Below are 17363 nucleotides of genomic sequence, written 5' to 3'. Positions count from 1 at the left end.
ATGCTGCCTGACTGGCTGTGCTTTTCCAGCACCACACCTTTTGACTCTGATCTCCAGCATCTACAGTCCTCACTTTCTCCTAATATAAACACAGGCAGATTTAAGGACATTTCATGCTTTCATGGGAAAGTAGGAGGGAATGTGCACAAACAAAAACAATTAGGCCCGACCACAATGCCGCACAATGTTTTACTCAGTTTGACTGTGCCAAATGTGAATATTTTTGTGCAGGAAAGGACCAGAGGCAGGACGTCTGTCAGGAAGTGGACTGCATGTAACATCCACATGGGAAAAGGAGATGGTTGATCCCGTTGAATGGTTCCTGAACAAATTCAGTTTTTTTTTGGCAGAGAGCCTCATTGTTGGAAGGCTCAAAACAAACACAAGTATATGGCTTAGCTGACAGTGAGATGGGCTTTCCCGGTTAGACCTGTCCTTTATACTGAGAGACATCCCAGCTCTGCAAGATTCCCATGAGGTGACTGCTGTTAGAAAGAGAGCATTAACTACTTCCTTTTGGAATGTCCCTTTACAGAGCAGATGTTTAAATAGCTGCAGATGTTTTTGTCCAGTTCATCTCTATCAGCTGTCTATCGTAGGACTAAATGGTCCATAGGTTGTTCCCAGGGATGCACATTGAGATGGGCATCAGCTATCACTGGAAGACCGAATAAATGGTGAAAGAAGCTTTTTGATTTGCCTAAGAATTTCTAGTCTACCAATGCAAGGGGTTATTGATGACTGAGGATGTTGCAATGTCCAGAACTATTTTTTTTGAAAATGAACAAAACTTTCACAGAATCTTAAAATTTTATTGCACCAAAGGAGGCCAATCAGCTCAATGCATCCATACGGACTCTCCAAATGGATATTTCATTTAGTGCTATTTCCTGCCTTCTCCCTATAACACAGCACATAGGAGGTGCCATTGCAATGGCTCTATGGGGTAAGGCTAAATCATATAACAAGAGACTGGAAAGCAAGTGGAACTTCTCCAGCCGTAGGCAGTAGACAATGCTTAATGTGAAACGGAAATGTACATTGTAAATATAATCTGTAATGGCAAGTGTAGTGAGTACCTCATGTACTATATTCAAAGATGTTGATCTGTATTGCACTTTGTGATGTCAAATTTAAACTGTTGTGTATTTTTAGAGACTTTAGAAATAAAAATATTTTTGGGAACAGCATAACAATGGATGTTATCATCCTTTACTATTATTTTATCAGTTAACTGAAAAGCACCATTGTCAGACCAAACCAGTACCTCACCTAAAAGGAAGTAGTGGTTGAACCTGTAGTAGGAGAAAGCTAGCAGCAGCAGAAATCAGTACAGGGAAGTTCACTGTCATGATCAATTACTGACATTACAGAGTCAGTTATTCACAGGTATAATAAGTAGAGCAAAGTAAGTGGTTACACTCTTGCAATGTCTGTCTACTATCTGTACAAATAATCTGAAGATCTTTTCATTTAATTCCACTAAAAAAGTATAGTGTTTTGTTTTTGATTTCTTGACGCTTATTTCCCAGGACTTCTGTAAACATTGTCCCTTTATTTGAGCTGGTGTGTGCACGTGCAGGTATGGAATCTGAAAAATCCAAATCTGTTGTTCAAAGCCAATGGTTCATGGCAAATCTGAAAAATATGATAATCATTAGGTGTAAATGATGTTATCTTCCATTTGCTCCAAAGGACCATTTACTTGAATCTTTCAGGTTTTTGGACACCTTCTAGATACCATGAAATCTAGGGCATTTAAGACAATATTAAACTGCATGAAGTGTTTCAATTTGTTTTATTTCAGGTCTGATGGAGCTGATGTGGAACTGCTCACTGCTCCCCACTCCAGCAGCATGCAGACAGTCTCTGTTGATGGAAGCACAGATTCTGTACACCAAGGTAATGGACAATTTTGGGCAAATTTTCTCAGATAATATCATTCAATGGTTACAGAAAACTGCATTCAAATATTGAGAAGTTTTAAAAACACTAATGTAATCCCATTTTACTACTGTGCACTAAGGCATTGATGTGTATTCATCCACTTACATGTTCCTTAATTGATATCTTGACTGTCTAATGATATCTCAATGAGTGGAATCATGTATAGACCCTCTCTCCAACTGTGTTATAACATTAGTTCCCTGTCTTTCTTAAATTGTAACTTACAATTTTGCTTTCTCTTTACATATATTCTCTCCTGTCTTTGAAGGTTCAAATTACTTTGGCTTTCTGATTTTAAATGCAAATCTAAAACCATTATTGTATTCCTATTCTGCCTGGATGTTTTGTTTTGCAGGGCAGGCTGGGATTATTCTTGGGGCCAGCAAATTTCCTGGGTTGTTATCTTTGTCCTTGCCTGGCACCTACATATTTCTCAAAACGACTTCATTTTGCTAGTCTGAAGGGTTGCTTGAGCTGCTTAAAAAACTTCAGAGAGTCAATTTGCTTTAGAATTACGTCTGGCTATTTTGTGTTCTTAGTTAAATTATTTATATAAGTAAATGCTTTCAAATGCTGTGGTGGAACTTTAGAAATAGAAATGAAACACAGGCGAGCCTAAATTTATTGTGTGCATTTCCTGTCCCACACCAGTATGGTTAACCCTTAAATGCTTACTGCAGTGGCCTATCAATCTCCTTAGTTGTAAGGCTAACAAGAGATAAACAGTATTAGTGATGTGCACATTTTAAGTATTAATTTTAAAAGTAAGGATGTTTCATAGTTTAATGCATATTTATCAGAACTTTATACAAGCAAAAAACCAAACTTTCCAACAATTTAAAATACATTGGACTATATGCAATTGACTTAATCATTTATTCATCCTCATTTTTAGTGATTTGGACTTTGGAATCTAGAAAATTACATATCACAGTACCATAGCAACATAATAATACATTATATTTCAGTCCTTTATAAAGCAACTCTCAAGACAAGCCATCATTTGCTTCTACCTTGAGTTTTAAAATTTTGATTTGGTGAAAAAGCCAAGATTTGAATCAATTGAGAAATTTCTCTGCAATAGTAGATACCCTCCAATTGATGTTTAGGAGATCTTGTTTAGACATAGGTACAGTAAATTAAATTGATCTTGTTGCAGAGAATATAATGTAGAACAATTTGGCTAAAGAAATAGCAAACAGCATGTCACCGGAGGGAATGGTTTATAGGTCTCCTGATAGTATATGCCCAGTGGCATGTGGTATGTATGAAGAAATAATGGAGTCTTGTAAGAAAAGTACTGTGATAAACATGAGAGTTTGAATGAATCAAATTGATAAAGATAGCTTGCATATAGGTTTGTACTGTATATTCAGGACAGGTGTTTCTTTTTAGAACATTACATTCTGGAACCAACTAGGTAATGTGTATGAGACAAGATAAATTAATCACCTTATTAAAGGCTCCTCTTGGCAAGAGTAATTGTAATGTAGTGGAATTTCACATACAGTTTGAAGATGAGAAATATGGGTGTGACACTAGTGCCTGACTCTTCTTTAAACTTGATTTGTGAAGACAGAGTTGTTTAAAGTGAAATGCAAAAAATGATTAAAAGATAAAATGGTGGTGAAGTAGTGGCAGCCATTTAAAGGGGACGGTCCGTAACTTTTGACAAAGATATATTTCAGTGTGAAGGAAAGACTTTTGAGAAGGTTGCCCATCTGTGACAAACTAAGAAAATAATATCAACTTGAAAGAAAGGTTATGCAATACTGCAAAAAAAATAGTGATAGAAGAGAAGATGGACAAAGTTCTAGAAACCACTAAAGGATAACTTTTAATAAAATGGAGAAATAAGAGTATGAGAGCAATAGTAATATAACAATGGACAGTAAAACTTCTATAGGTATATAAAAAGAGCAGTAGAAGTGAGCATTAGTTTCTTATAGGTAGAGACTGGGGATTTAGTAATGGAGAAAAATGGAAATGGCAGAGATATTAAAGAAGTGTTTCATATTGCTCTTCACAAAATACACCTAAAGAATAGTAGAAAAGAAGGGAGCAAAAGTTGTGGAGGAACGTGATCACAAATCTCCTGGATCTGGTGACCTGTATCCTAAGGTCTTGAAAGAGGTGGCTGCGGAGATAGTTCGCGCATTGATTTTAATCTTCAAAATTTTACGAGATTCTAGTATAGTCCCAGTAGATTGGACAACCATAAATGTAACACTGCATTTTGTGAAAGGAAAATTGTGTTTCACAAATGTATGAGAGTCGGTCAAGGATGCAACAAGCAGGATGGATCAAAAGAAACCAGTAGGTGTAGTGTATGTGGATTTCAAAAAGGCTTTATAAGATGCCACATTAACAATTACTGCACAAGATAAGGCATCATGGTGTTAAGATTGATACATTAACGTGAATAGAGGATTGGCTAACTAGCAGAAAACAGTGGGCTCTAAATGCATAATTTTCAGGTTAGCAAACCTTAACTAGTAGAATACTACAATGATGGATCTCAAATATTTGTAATCTGTTTTAATAATTTGGATGACGGGACTGACTGTACTGTAGCCAAATTTGCTTATGATGCAAAGATAGATAGGAAACCGAGATGTGATGATTCAAAAATTCTGCAAAAAAGAAGAGATGGATAGATTAAATGATTGGCAGATCTAGTATAATGTGGGCAAATATGAGATTGTCCAATTTAGCAGAAAGATTGGAAAAGCAGATTATTCTTTAATAGAGAGAGAGACTGCATTATCCGGTGATACAGAGGGTTTGGAGATATTATGCAGGAATCACGAAAAGATAACATGCACAAACAAGAAATTAGGAAGGCAAATTGAATGTCCACCTGTATAGTAGGGGGAATGGAATGTATAAGTAGACAAGTCATGCTGCAACTATATACAGGGTGTTATGAAGATGTGCATATCCTATACCTTTAAAAGAATAAAACCTAGCAGTGACAGCACCAAGTGTTTTCAATAAGACACACCGTAATATGTGGTCCAGCTACTGGGGCAGCTAGTTGCCTGGAAATGACCAAACAGATTCTAATTAGGCCAATCGCTTTAAATTATACCCCAAAAAATACAAAATTCCAATCAAGTTTGAATTGAGTATACTGACAATCTTAAAAGCCAAACCACAATCTGATGCTTTGGGTTAAAAGACTGGGGAAAATTGAACAGTTGGGAGGAGAACTGCCACCAGAGCAACAGCTGTAGACTGCTAGTCTGAACTCTGAGAGGTATCTGTCTAGAGAAGAAGTTTGCATAGAGAAAAACCTCAACATTGACTCAGAGAACCAATCTACTGATGAAGATAGAGAGAAGATTTGGCCACTGACTGGTTTTAAAATTTGAGTTTTCCTGTGAATCTTAATTGGTAGTTTTATTGGACTAGTATTATAGAAGGGAAGGTAAAGATAGGTTAGAGAAAGGAGATGTAAATAGTTGTGATTTAATTATTCTCCGTTATACTTTAAGAAATAAAGCTGTTGATTTTTACTTTAAATAGTTCTTAGCCTCTCGAATTTTCAGTTACTGCATGGGATAATTTTTTTTCTGTGTTGCTGGTTTAAATTTGGCAAGAGGGTTTACTCTATGTTGTAACAGAATTGGGGGCTCGTCCAGGATTTGAACTAGTTTAGTCAAATTTAAATAGATTTGGGGGTACAAAAAATCCCAGCAAATCTAAACGCTTGCAGGTTAGTGTCCTAGATCTTTAAGTAAAATCTAGGTGAGACAATTTGTTTAATTTCGATGACTTGTGGTTGATTAAATTAAAAGTGAGAGAAATAGCTCTTAAAATTGATGAAGAGGTTCTGGGATTTGAAGATGATTCTCAAATTTGACAAGGAAGTTAAGAAGGAAAGAAAAAGGCCATACTTTTAGAATTAGCAAATAAGTTAGATTTGGGTTTAACCAAGGACACAAGTAAAGCTGAAATTGTGAAGGAGTTACTCAAACACTTAGGTGTATCGGAGAGAAAGACAAGCGCAGCAGAGGTAGAAAAACTTAAATTACAATTGAGGAAAATAGACTTAGAAGATAAACAAAGAGAAAAATAAGAAAGGGAGAGAGAAAGAGAGGAGAAAGGGAGAGAGGAGAGCGAGAATTTGAACTTGAGAAGTTGCAACTTAGTCAGCAAAGTCAAGTTAACAGATTAGAAATTAAAAGAGAAGGTAATGATATATATAAATATGTCAAAACTCTGCCACATTTTGATGAGAAAGATGTTGAAGCCTTCTTTATTTTGTTTGAAAAATTGACTAGGCAGATGAAGTGTTCTGAGGATTTATGGGTAATGCTAGTTCAGTCTCAACTGGTAGGCAGAGCTAATGAGGTGTTTGCTGCACTGTCAGATGAGGTGTCAAGAGATTATGAAGAGTTCAAACAGGCTATTTTAAGTGCTTATGAATTGGTACCAGAAGCATATAGACTGTGGTTCAGAAACACAAAGAAGGAACCAGATGGCACTTATGTTGAGTTTGAAAGACTTAAACAGTCATTTTGATCAATGGGTGCATTGCTTTGAAAATAGATAGGATATTTAAGGCTTTAAGATAGATTATTCTGCAGGAAGAATTTTAAAAAACTCACTTCCAGAGATGGTAAGAATTCATGTGGAGGAACAGAAAGTTCAGGAAGTGAGAAGGGCAGTAGAATTACCAGATGAGGACATGTTGGTGCATAAGAGAAGCTTCCGGCCAGAATTTTGTCCTATAAGGGATAGAAGTTGAGAGCTCCCCCCTCACTTCCATCCAAGGTCCCAACCTTCAGACTCAGTACCGCCCTCTTGACCCTTAATCTTCTTCCCGACCTCTCCGCCCCCACCCCCTCTCCAGCCTATCACCCTCACCTTAACCTCCTTCCACCTATCGCATTCCCAAAGCCCCTCCCCCAAGTCCCTCCTCCCTACCTTTTATCTTAGCCTGCTTGTGACACCCTCCTCATTCCTGAAGAAGGGCTTATGCCTGAAACGTCGATTCTCCTGCTCCTTGGATGCTGCCTGACCTGCTGCGCTTTCCCAGCAACACATTTTTCAGCTCTGATCTCCAGCATCTGCAGTCCTCACTTTCTCCTAGTTATATTAAAATTATCTGTATGTTAGGGTAATATGTTTAAGAAGTAGAGAAAAAAACGAAGCCATCTTTTCATTATGATGGTTCATTTTTTTTTGAGCGGGTGTTATGAAGTTGTGGGTGTACTATACCTTTAAGATAGTAAAAGCTAGCAGTGACAGCAGCAAGTATTCTCAATAAGACGCAATGTAACATGTGCTCCAGCTATTGGGGCAGTTGGTTGCTTGGAAATGACAAAACTGGTTCAAATTAGGCCAATCAGTTTAAATTATACCCTGAAAAGTACCAAATTCCAATCAAGTGTCAATATACTCAATTCAAAATCTTAAAAGCTAATGACACAATCTGATGCTTTGTGGTATAAGACCAGGGATAACTGAACAGTTGGGAGGAGAACTGCCACCAGACCAACAGCTGTAGACTGCTCGTCAGAACTCTGAGAGGTACCTGTCTGGAGAAGGAGTTTGCACAGAGAAAAACCTCAACGCTGACTTGGAGCGCCAATCTACTGACGAAGATAAAGAGAAGATTCATTTGCTGGCTGGTTTTAAAATTTGAATTTTCTTGTAAATCTTAATTAGGAATTTTATTGGACTAGTATTATAGAAGGAAAGGTAATGATAGAGAAAGGAGGTGTAAATAGTTGTGAGTTAATTATTCTCTGTTATACTTTAAGAAATAAAGTTGTTAATTTTTACTTTAAATAGTTCTTGGCCGATCAAATTTTCACAGATTACTGCACGGAATAAATCTTTTTCTGTGCTGCTAGTTTAAATTAAACAGAAGGGTTTACCCCATGTCATAGTAAGGGTACTGGGGAAACCACATCTGGAATACTGTGTACATTTTGCTCTCACTACTTTAGGAAAAAGGAACACACCAAATCCACCATTCAGTATGATCATATCGGCTTTCTGGCTTCAACTTCATATTCCCCCCCACACTCCCTTTGAGAGACCAATATCTGTCTATTCCAAACTTACAGGTATTTTTTAATGGAGCATCCACAACCCCTTGGGTAGAAAAATGCATTGATTTGCTAATCTTTTGAGTGAAGTGATTTCTCCTCCTCTTGGTTTTAAATGATTATTCCCTTTTCCTGAGACTGACTCTCTCTTTTACTTTAGATTCCTCAACTAGTAGATGTCGTCAGTCTCTCAGCAGCTACCCTTTCAGGTTCCTTCAGATACTACTTAATTTCAGAGGATATGGGCCAAATTTACTCAATCTCATCATAGCATGAGCCTTTGGTCCCAGGGACCAATCTAAGGAACCTTAGTTGCCCTTCCTCTAGTGTAAGTGAAACTTTAAAAAAAAATTGACATCAAAACTGTATTAAAAATTCCAGATATGGCTGAGCAGATTAGACCTATGCTCGTTGGAATTTAGAAGTATGAGAGTTGGTCTTATTAAAATATGTAAGATTCTGGAGGGGACTTAATAAGGTAGATGCTGAGAGGATATTTCCTCTTGTGAAGAAATCTAGAACTAGGGACAATGTTTGAAATAAAGTGTCTTCCATTTTAAATGGAGTTGTGAATTTCCTCTCTGAGGGTCATTAGTCTTTTGAATACCCTTCCACAGACAGCAGTGACGGCTGCATCATTGAATATACTTAAGGTAAGTTAGGGAGACTTGTATTCATAAAGGAGTGAAGAGTTATAAGGTGTAGGCAAGAAAGTGGAATTAAAGCCACATTTAGATCAGCCAGGATCTTTTGGAATAATGAAACAAGCTTGCTGGGCTAAATGGTCTCCTTCTGCTACTATGATTAGCTTCCATAAAGCCAAGTACTCCACCTGATGGCTTTGTCTAAAAATACTTCAGCTTGCGCAGAAGCAGTTGTCAATTTGAGAAATTTTAGAAATAATAATGGTAGAAAGCATTAGTACTGCAACAATCAAGGGAAAAGTTACAGTATCATTGAAAGTATAATCATTGCTGCAATAGTTATTAAATAAGCTGGGACTATGTTGCATTAGATGAAAGTGTTCATTGAGTTTTGGTTGTTGAACCACTGTCCTAAGCAATTACTTTCTTAAGAGCCACTAGTTAGTAGCCGAAGCTCAAAGTATAAGAATGGTTATTGCTGAATGTTGTGTATCATCACAAGCTGTTACATTAAAGCATCTTACAACATTTGCTTGTGTGTATTGTACCTCTTGGGCTCAATATAGCACAGTTGATCTCCGATCAGTCTTTTAAGAATATACAGTCCAATATATTTTTTAATTCATTCAGGGATGTAGGGTTTTCTGCTTGGCTATGGTATTGCATTGCTCATCCCTAATTTCTCAAGAAGGTGATGGTGAGCTACAGTAATGAATTTGGTCAAGGTACAATGACAAGCTGTTTAGGGAGGAAGTTCCGGGAATCTGACCCAGCAACACTGAAGGAACAGCAATATATTTCCAAATCAGGGTGGTGAGTGGTTTGCAGGGGAACTTCCGGTGATGCTGTTCCTATGTATCTACTAGATGGCAGTGGTAATGGGTTTGGAAGGTGGTGTCTAAGGATCTTTGGTGAATTTCTGCCATCCTAGAGGAGTGAAATTTATGGATTTGTTGTCAATCAGGCGGGCTCCTTTGACCTGTATGGTATCAAGCTTCTTCAGTATTGTTGGAGCTGCACTCATCCAGGCAAGTGGGGAATATTTCATTACACTCCTGACTTTTGTCTTGTAGATGGTGGCTAGGCTTTGGGGAGTCAGGAAATGATTTACTTGCTACAGGATTCTTAGCCGCTAATCTGTCCTTGTAACCACAGCATTTATATGGCTGGGCCAATTCACTTTCAGGTCAATGGTAATCCCCAAGATGTTGTTATTGGGATTTCAGTAATATAGCGAGATGATTAGACTCTTCCTCTTGTTTGATAGAATTATGAATTCAAATAAAAGAAAGTGTTGCATTTATGTATATAGCATCTTTTGCAACCATTAGACATCCAAAAGTATTTTGTAAGCAATTAGGAACTTTTGAGATGCAGTCTCCTGCTCATTAAAATGTCATGGGATTTGCTGCATCCAAATGATTGAGAATATGTGAGCTCAGTTTAAAGTCTGATCCAAAAGACTGCAGCTGTGACAGTTCAAAACTCCCAGATTATGTTCAAACCCTGGAGTGGGACTTGAAGCCATAACCTTCTGACTCAGAGGCAAGAATGCTTGCAAATGAGCATTGTCTGATGTGTTGCAACTTAAAGTATTATGGCCTAAGTTTTCTTAATTAAGTGTCCCACCCTCTGCTTCAAAAGCAAAAGTAATATTGTAAAACGAGAAATAATTGGCACAGTGTTTAGCTTGTACAAGCTTCTAGCACTCTTGCATGCCCTCACACACCTTTGCGTGAATGTCTGGCAAAACAGACGTGTTCTTCTAGCAAAAACCCAGGCTCTGGAACAAAGAACAATACAGCACAGGAACAGGCCCTTTGGCCCTCCAACCTGCATTGCTGTTTGCCGTTCCAAACTAAAACTGTCTTCACTTACAAGATCCATATCCCTCTACTCCCTATTCATGTGCTTCTTGAATGCTGCTTTTGTGTCTGCTTCTACCACCACCTCTGACAATGTGTTCCAGGTACTTACCACCCTTTGTGTGAAAGACATGCCTCACATATCTCTTTTTAATTTACCCCCTTGCACCTTGAACCTGTGTCCCCTAGTAATTGATCTTTCTACCCTGGGGAAAAAGCCTCATACTTACCATTCTATCCATGCCATTTACAATCTTATAAACGTCTATTAGGTCACCCCTCAATCTCCTGAGTTCCAGTGAAAATGAACCCAGTGTAGCCAACCTTTCTTCATAACTAAAATCCCCCATATCCAGGCAACATCCTGGTAAACCTTTTTCTGTACCTTCTCCAAAGCATCCACATCCTTCTGGTAGTGTGGTGACCGAGAACCGTGTGCAATATTCCAAGTAAGGTTAGTTGTACGTGATAGTGGCAGATTCAGGGAAGTATTTTTTAAAATTCATTCACGGGATGTAGACATCACTGGCTGGGCCAGCATTTCTTGCCCAATCCCAGTTGCCCTTGAGAAGGCAGTGGTGAGCTGCCTTTTTGAATCACTGCAGTCCACGTGCTGTGGGTTGACCCACAATGCTGTTAGAGATAGAACTCTAGGACTTTGACTCAATGACAGTGAAGGAACAGCAATACCTTTCACTTCACTTGGCTCCACAGTAACATTTATGGAAGTCTGAACTTTTCTTGGCAGACCCTGTTTTAAGCCAAAAGAACCACAAAGGGGACAGGACTAATGAGTGCCCTACTCGGTGAAGACTGTTTTGTGAATGGCCTAAACTGGGCATTTGGATCACTTTTCATGTGAATGAGAAGCTTAATGACAGCAGGCATACTTGATAAAGGGCTCGGCCATTTCTGAGTGCAGGTATTTTCAGGCATTTATTGCTTCTCAAAATGAGATTCCATAACACCCATTTTATATTTGTCTTTCATCAGCTGAAACATCTGTCACTATTTTCACTTTTTTTTAATCAAATGTTGTCTCTCAGATGAAGAGTGGTCAGCAAGGGTGGAAAGACCTGAGAGCTGCCCAACCCATAAAATCAGTAAGGACATTATAGAGTTAGGACCTTAAGGTCAAGAAGAAGAAAAATTTAAATTGAGGTGATATTTATTGTATATTCATATAAGCCTGGAAAATCCCATTGCAACCAGTATATTAGTTTATTTAATTCACCTTGAAGTGGTTAAAGCAACAGAGAAACATGGTTCATATATATTAGGCTTTCAGATACTATTAGTGAACATTTCTAAGTTGATTGTGTATGCATGGCAAAGAAAGTATTTATTCAGACCAAGTATGAACTTTTTGAACTTGACTCCCTCTTACCTTGTAACAGATAGTAAGCACTTACGGAGAACAAAACCCAAATCTATATTTAAATTTACAAAGACAATATGGAGCCAAAAATGTGATCCTTGGTGTCTGAAGCACATTTGGTTAAAATACAGGAGTCATGTAATATCCGAGGGCTTGAAGGCTGTTATTTGGCCAGTGTGCTTGATACTGCCAGCACGGTATTCTGGAGCTTGTGGACAAATGTTAGAGGGCTTTCTATAAAGTAGCTACAACATGTGTCCCTCCTTCAGTGCTAAGTGTCTTTTTTGTGAGAGGGTTGAGTGTGTGTTACTGGAAAAGTACAGCAGGTCAGGCAGCATCCGAGGAGCAGGAAAGTCGATGTTTTGGGCCGGAGCCCTTCATCAGGAGAGATGAAGGCGTTATGTGATGTGGAGAGACTGGAGGAGCTGGAATTATGGTTAAGGTTAGAGCAGACAAGGTTAAGGAGGAGTTAATAAAGTTAATAGAAATTTGAGAGGATTAAATAGAGTAAATGGGGAGTAATTATTTTCACTGGTGGGACGGCTGGTAACACAGAAAACAAATTGAAGATAATTGGCAAAAAAAGCAGAGGGAAGTTGTGAAGACATTTATTTTAGGCAGCAAGTTATGATGATCTGCAAAATGCTGTTTAAAAATGTAATGGATGCAGATTCAGCACTAACTCTGAAAAGCGAATAGATACATACTTGAAAAATGTTGTTTGCATAGCATTGCATGAGGATTATGGTTGAGGCTAATTGGATAGCTCTGACAAAGGACCAACTCAGGCATGATAGGCTGAGTGGTGTCCATCTTTCCTGCATGAGTCTATAATTTCAATTCCGAACTTCCACATCATTTTTATAGAGCTATCTGAGGCCTCTAAGAAGGCCTTTGAGCCAATTTTTCCTTTATCAGCTTGTGCTCCACAGCTGTACCACAGAGAGTAATGGTAGGGCCAGGAAAGTCAGCAACTCACATTTCAGTTCTTATCTTAACCTCCAAAACACCAGCTGGAGTGCCACTAAAATATAGTAGTGATTGACTTCCAAGTATTCTATGCCAATTCTTTTGGTGCAAAGTGCTTGCCATGCCGAAGCAGTAGCCATATGTTGATATAGGCTAATTATACAGTAACATTTACCTGTTTTCCACCACAATAATCTCTTCAGAAAAATATCCAGTTGTTTCTTGAGCCTGCTGTGTTATTAAACTTACAGCTCTTCCTGTTTACATATAACCTAGTCTATTGCCTTCTGAGTGAGAGGTTATTTGAGTCCTCCTACTCATTGTATTAGAAACATTCAGTATAATGATTAATTTGACCAGATTGGCTTTTGCTAAATGCTTTTGTAATCATTGCAATGGCTTTTTACTGAAGATTGGATTCTGGGTAATCCAAGATGGAGGATGGAAAAAAGTTTTAGCTTTAAGAGATGCTCCTTTTATTTTGAGATATTTTTGGTGTTGGAGGTGATTACCTTGAATACCAGGAGCAGCAATTACTGCTTTGGGGAAGAAAAGATCAAAACAATGGCACTTTTAAAAGGAGGAAGACAGATAAAAGACAGTGACCACATGGTCAGTGAGGGAGAGAGAGAGAGAAAGAAACCCACACAGCTAACTGACACAGCACTGAATCTGCACAGTTACTGCCTTTGTTGTTTGAGTTCATGTCTCTCTGGACATTGGAATGATTCTAGGAAAAATTAACAAACAGCGATGGAATGACCTGCCAGAGGAAGGCTGGTACAATTAATTATGAGGCATCTGGATGGGGATATGAATAGGAAGGGGTTTAGAGGGATATGGGCCAAGTGCTGGCGAATGGGATGAGATTAGGTTAGGCTATTTGGTCGGCATGGACGAGTTGGACCGAAGGGTCTGTTTCCATGCAATGACTCTAAAGCAAGTACAACTCAACATATCTTTCTAACTGCAGACATCTGGCATTAGTAACACTGCTCCCTCCGCCCCATCATCTTTTGTCAACCTAACTGCAAACTTGGAGATTGATTAATGTAAGGTCAGTAAGCCATTAAAATAGCAAAGGATGGGATACAGTACTTTGGTTAGATCCTCTTTGCAGCCTGTTAAGTTCTAATTTTATAGCTATTTTTTGCTGCCTGTTTTGAGTCTAATATTTTGGCAGCTTCTTTATCTCTAGTTCTGTGACATTATTTTGGTCTGGAATGTTGTTGTAACATCTTGGATAGTCCTGGTGTAATATATCAGTTCTATTCTTCCTATTCACCACAGTAACTGTATCTTTGAGAAGGCCCAGCAAGTTACTTAAACATGAATTTCCTTTTCTGGAACTCAACCGTTCTCTATCAATTTATGTTTTTTCAGGTGACTTTTCATCAGGATTATTTCAAGGATCTTTCCTTAAAGATTATTAAATGCTTGATACAAGTTAATCCACTTAGATTTTGTTTGTCATAAGTAATTTACTACTGGACTGAATTTATCCTGACGATGTATTTACCTTAAACTGGGAAATTCAGTCTTGCTCACCTTCTCTGATTTATGTACTAAAGAATATTCAAAAATAATTCCTCTCCCCCATTCTCTTCCTGATACACTAATATTTTAGTAAAATAGTACAATTGTTGACCTTTTAATTGTGTTTTCAGGAGCTGCCCATCATTGCTTGACAGAACAGCCCTACCAAAAGACAGACCGACTGTTCTCATCCTATGCCTGGTTTCATGGTCCAATCTCCCGATTTAAAGCAGCGCAGCTGGTACAGATTCCAGGAACTGAGGGTCATGGGGTATTCCTTGTGCGTCAAAGTGAAACACAGCGGGGAGAGTATGTCCTCACGTTCAACTATCAAGGGAGAGCCAAGGTAATAAGAACACGCATATACAGAACTTTACTTTGCACATTTATTAAAATATTCTGATGATAAAAGGTGGAAGCATTTGTGATACCACCTTAATGGTTGAAAGGGTAGGTAATAGCTGAGAATGGATAACAATCGCCTTTCTGAAGTGCCTTTAATATCGAAAGCTTCACAAGGTCCTTGACAGAGGAAAACTAGATGCTGAGGAGTAAGCAGCATTTGGCAAGACGAAGAAGAGCATTGTTTAAAAGATCAGTGCTAGGATTCCTAAATAGGTAAAAAAAAAATGCAAGTTGAAAGGGTTTGTGGTAAAAGGGTGTGATCATTGAAAACTCTGAAGCCCATTATGGAGAATATCCATAGATATATGGAAGAGCCAGAATTAGAGGACTAAAGGGATGAAAAAGGTAGTGGGGAAAAAGAGAGAAGAAAGATGTGACTATTTATGAATGCATTTGTAAATGGGAGTGTCGATTCTGTATGTTTTGTATTTGAGAACAGGGGAACCACAAAGCCATTGAGACAGCAGAGTGGGAACTTGTGTAGAACAGGAATACCAGCAGGAGAGGAGAATTGGGCATCATCAACAAATATATATCTGTGAATATTCTTCAAGGCTAGCATTAAAATAGAAGGAGTGAATGAGGATAGAAACTCTAACATACAACTTCATTCATTGTTCCAAACTGAAAGTCCAGTGTAGATTCCTTTCTAATAAACTGCCCTATTTCTCACAAATTAATGATGACTTTGAGCATTTTGGATTTTTCCAACTATACAGTTACCCAGGCCCATGTGATAGATTCCAATAACTTCATCACAACTAGCATTAAGTTAATGGAGCTGTCATTATTTGTTTCTTCCTCCTTGTCTTAAATAATCAAGCAATGTTTACATTTTACTAATCCAATTCAGGAATTGGAGCTTTGGAATCCATAGTGGTCAAGAGGATTAAGAGAAAATTAATTATGCTGAAACCATTCCTTTCATTAATGGTGAAAGGAAGACATTGTGGGGGGGGGGGGGGTGCATCCTAAAATGTGTACTATTCATGGTCTCCTTGGGCTGCTAAAGAGTATTTACAGTATCCGCTCAGGTAAGGAAAACATTATTGAGGAAACATCTTAATCTGTCCTACAACTTTGTGGCAGGATGAAGATAGAGCATGATCATGTGACATTGCATCACTTCCTATGATGCTCTATAATTGCCTTGTTACCACATCTCAGTCAGACTTAACACATTGTACGAAAGCTTGTCTGCAGAATCCTGTGTTTGGAGCCATGCATCACACAACAAAAGCTGTTTGATATTGTTGGAGTTCGTCATCTCTGCTCCAAGATCTCTCTGCAGGGGTATCTTAGGGTATTGGCCTAGGTACAAATGTCTTCTGCTGTTTCATCAACAACCTTCCTGGCATAATAAGGTCAGAAATGGGATGTTCATTGATTATAGCACAAATGTTCAGCAATACTTGCCCATCTACAGATGCTGAAGTAGTCTGTGTCATTATCCAAGCTTGGGCAACTGCACCCACCAGTGTCAGACAATGACCATTCCCAAAAAGAGAGAAGCTGACCGTTCCTCGTTGACATGCAGTGACACTACTATGATTGCATCTGCCACTATCGACATCTGGATGGGTTACTATTGACCAGAAACTGGACTGGACCAGCTGAGTAAGTATTTAACTATAGGAATGGGCAAGAATTCTGCAGCAAATTACCTCACTTCCTGTCTCCCCAAAGCCTGTCTACAATCTTTAAGGCAAGATTAAGAATGTGTTTGAATACTCTCCACTTTCTGAGAAGAATGCAGCTCCAATAACATTAAAGTTTGACACCATCTACAACAAGCATCTTGCCTGATTGATACCATCCACTGCCTTCAGCATTAAGACCATAAGACATAGGAGTGGAAGTAAGGCCATTCGGCCCATCGAGTCCACTCCGCCATTCAATCATGGCTGATGGGCATTTCAACTCCACTTACCCGCATTCTCCCCGTAGCCCTTAATTCCTCGAAGACATTTAGCGTCCCGACCTCCACTGCACTCTGCGGCAATGAATCCCACAGGCCCACCACTCTCTGGAAACGTCTCCGCATTTCTGTTCTGAAAACAGCATTCAGTAGCAGCAGTGTGTATCATCTGTAAGATGCACTACAGTATCTCACTGAGGCATCTTTCAAAGCACCTGGCAAAGGCATAACCTCTATCATTTAGAGGTATAAGGTCAGCAGATGCATGGAAGCAGCACTGCTGTCGGTTCTGCTCCGAGCCAATATATCACCATCCCTACACTGGTGACCAAAGTCGTGGTGTTTCTCCCTAACAGCACTATAGGTGCACCTACACCCCAATGATGGCCCAGCCAAGGACACACACATCTCACAAACAAAATTTTAAAAAGGCATGAATCACTGGAGTTCAGTAACATTTAATGAATTTCCAAGGCCTTAATTGCTCGTCTTTTGTGCATCCATAATATACCCAAGGAAGTTGCGAGCCAGTTTCAAGAATTTATATTTTTTGTTCAGTGCTTCCTGCTTCCCGTAGACATTGCAGCACAGCTCGCACTCTCGTGTCATTGCTGTTTCTGAATGGGGTAGGCCATCATC

The 17363-nt window shown here is 38.7% G+C and overlaps 1 protein-coding gene across 5 annotated transcripts in view; it reads left to right on the top strand.

The window, feature by feature from the left end:
* Positions 1-17363, top strand: part of sh2b3 (SH2B adaptor protein 3) — a 177583-nt gene that overhangs the window by 139290 nt on the left and 20930 nt on the right. For all 5 annotated transcript variants that reach the window (XM_060843976.1, XM_060843972.1, XM_060843974.1 and 2 more), the window contains exons 5-6: positions 1808-1902; positions 14533-14747. In XM_060843976.1, the coding sequence (XP_060699959.1) occupies positions 1808-1902; positions 14533-14747 (310 nt within the window). The remainder of the gene's footprint in view (positions 1-1807; positions 1903-14532; positions 14748-17363) is intronic.

This window comes from Hemiscyllium ocellatum, chromosome 24 (assembly GCF_020745735.1).
Source record: "Hemiscyllium ocellatum isolate sHemOce1 chromosome 24, sHemOce1.pat.X.cur, whole genome shotgun sequence".
NCBI classification, from domain to species: domain Eukaryota; kingdom Metazoa; phylum Chordata; class Chondrichthyes; order Orectolobiformes; family Hemiscylliidae; genus Hemiscyllium; species Hemiscyllium ocellatum.
The sequence above is the reverse complement of the archived record's forward strand: the minus strand, read 5'-3'. Positions and strand labels throughout refer to the sequence as shown.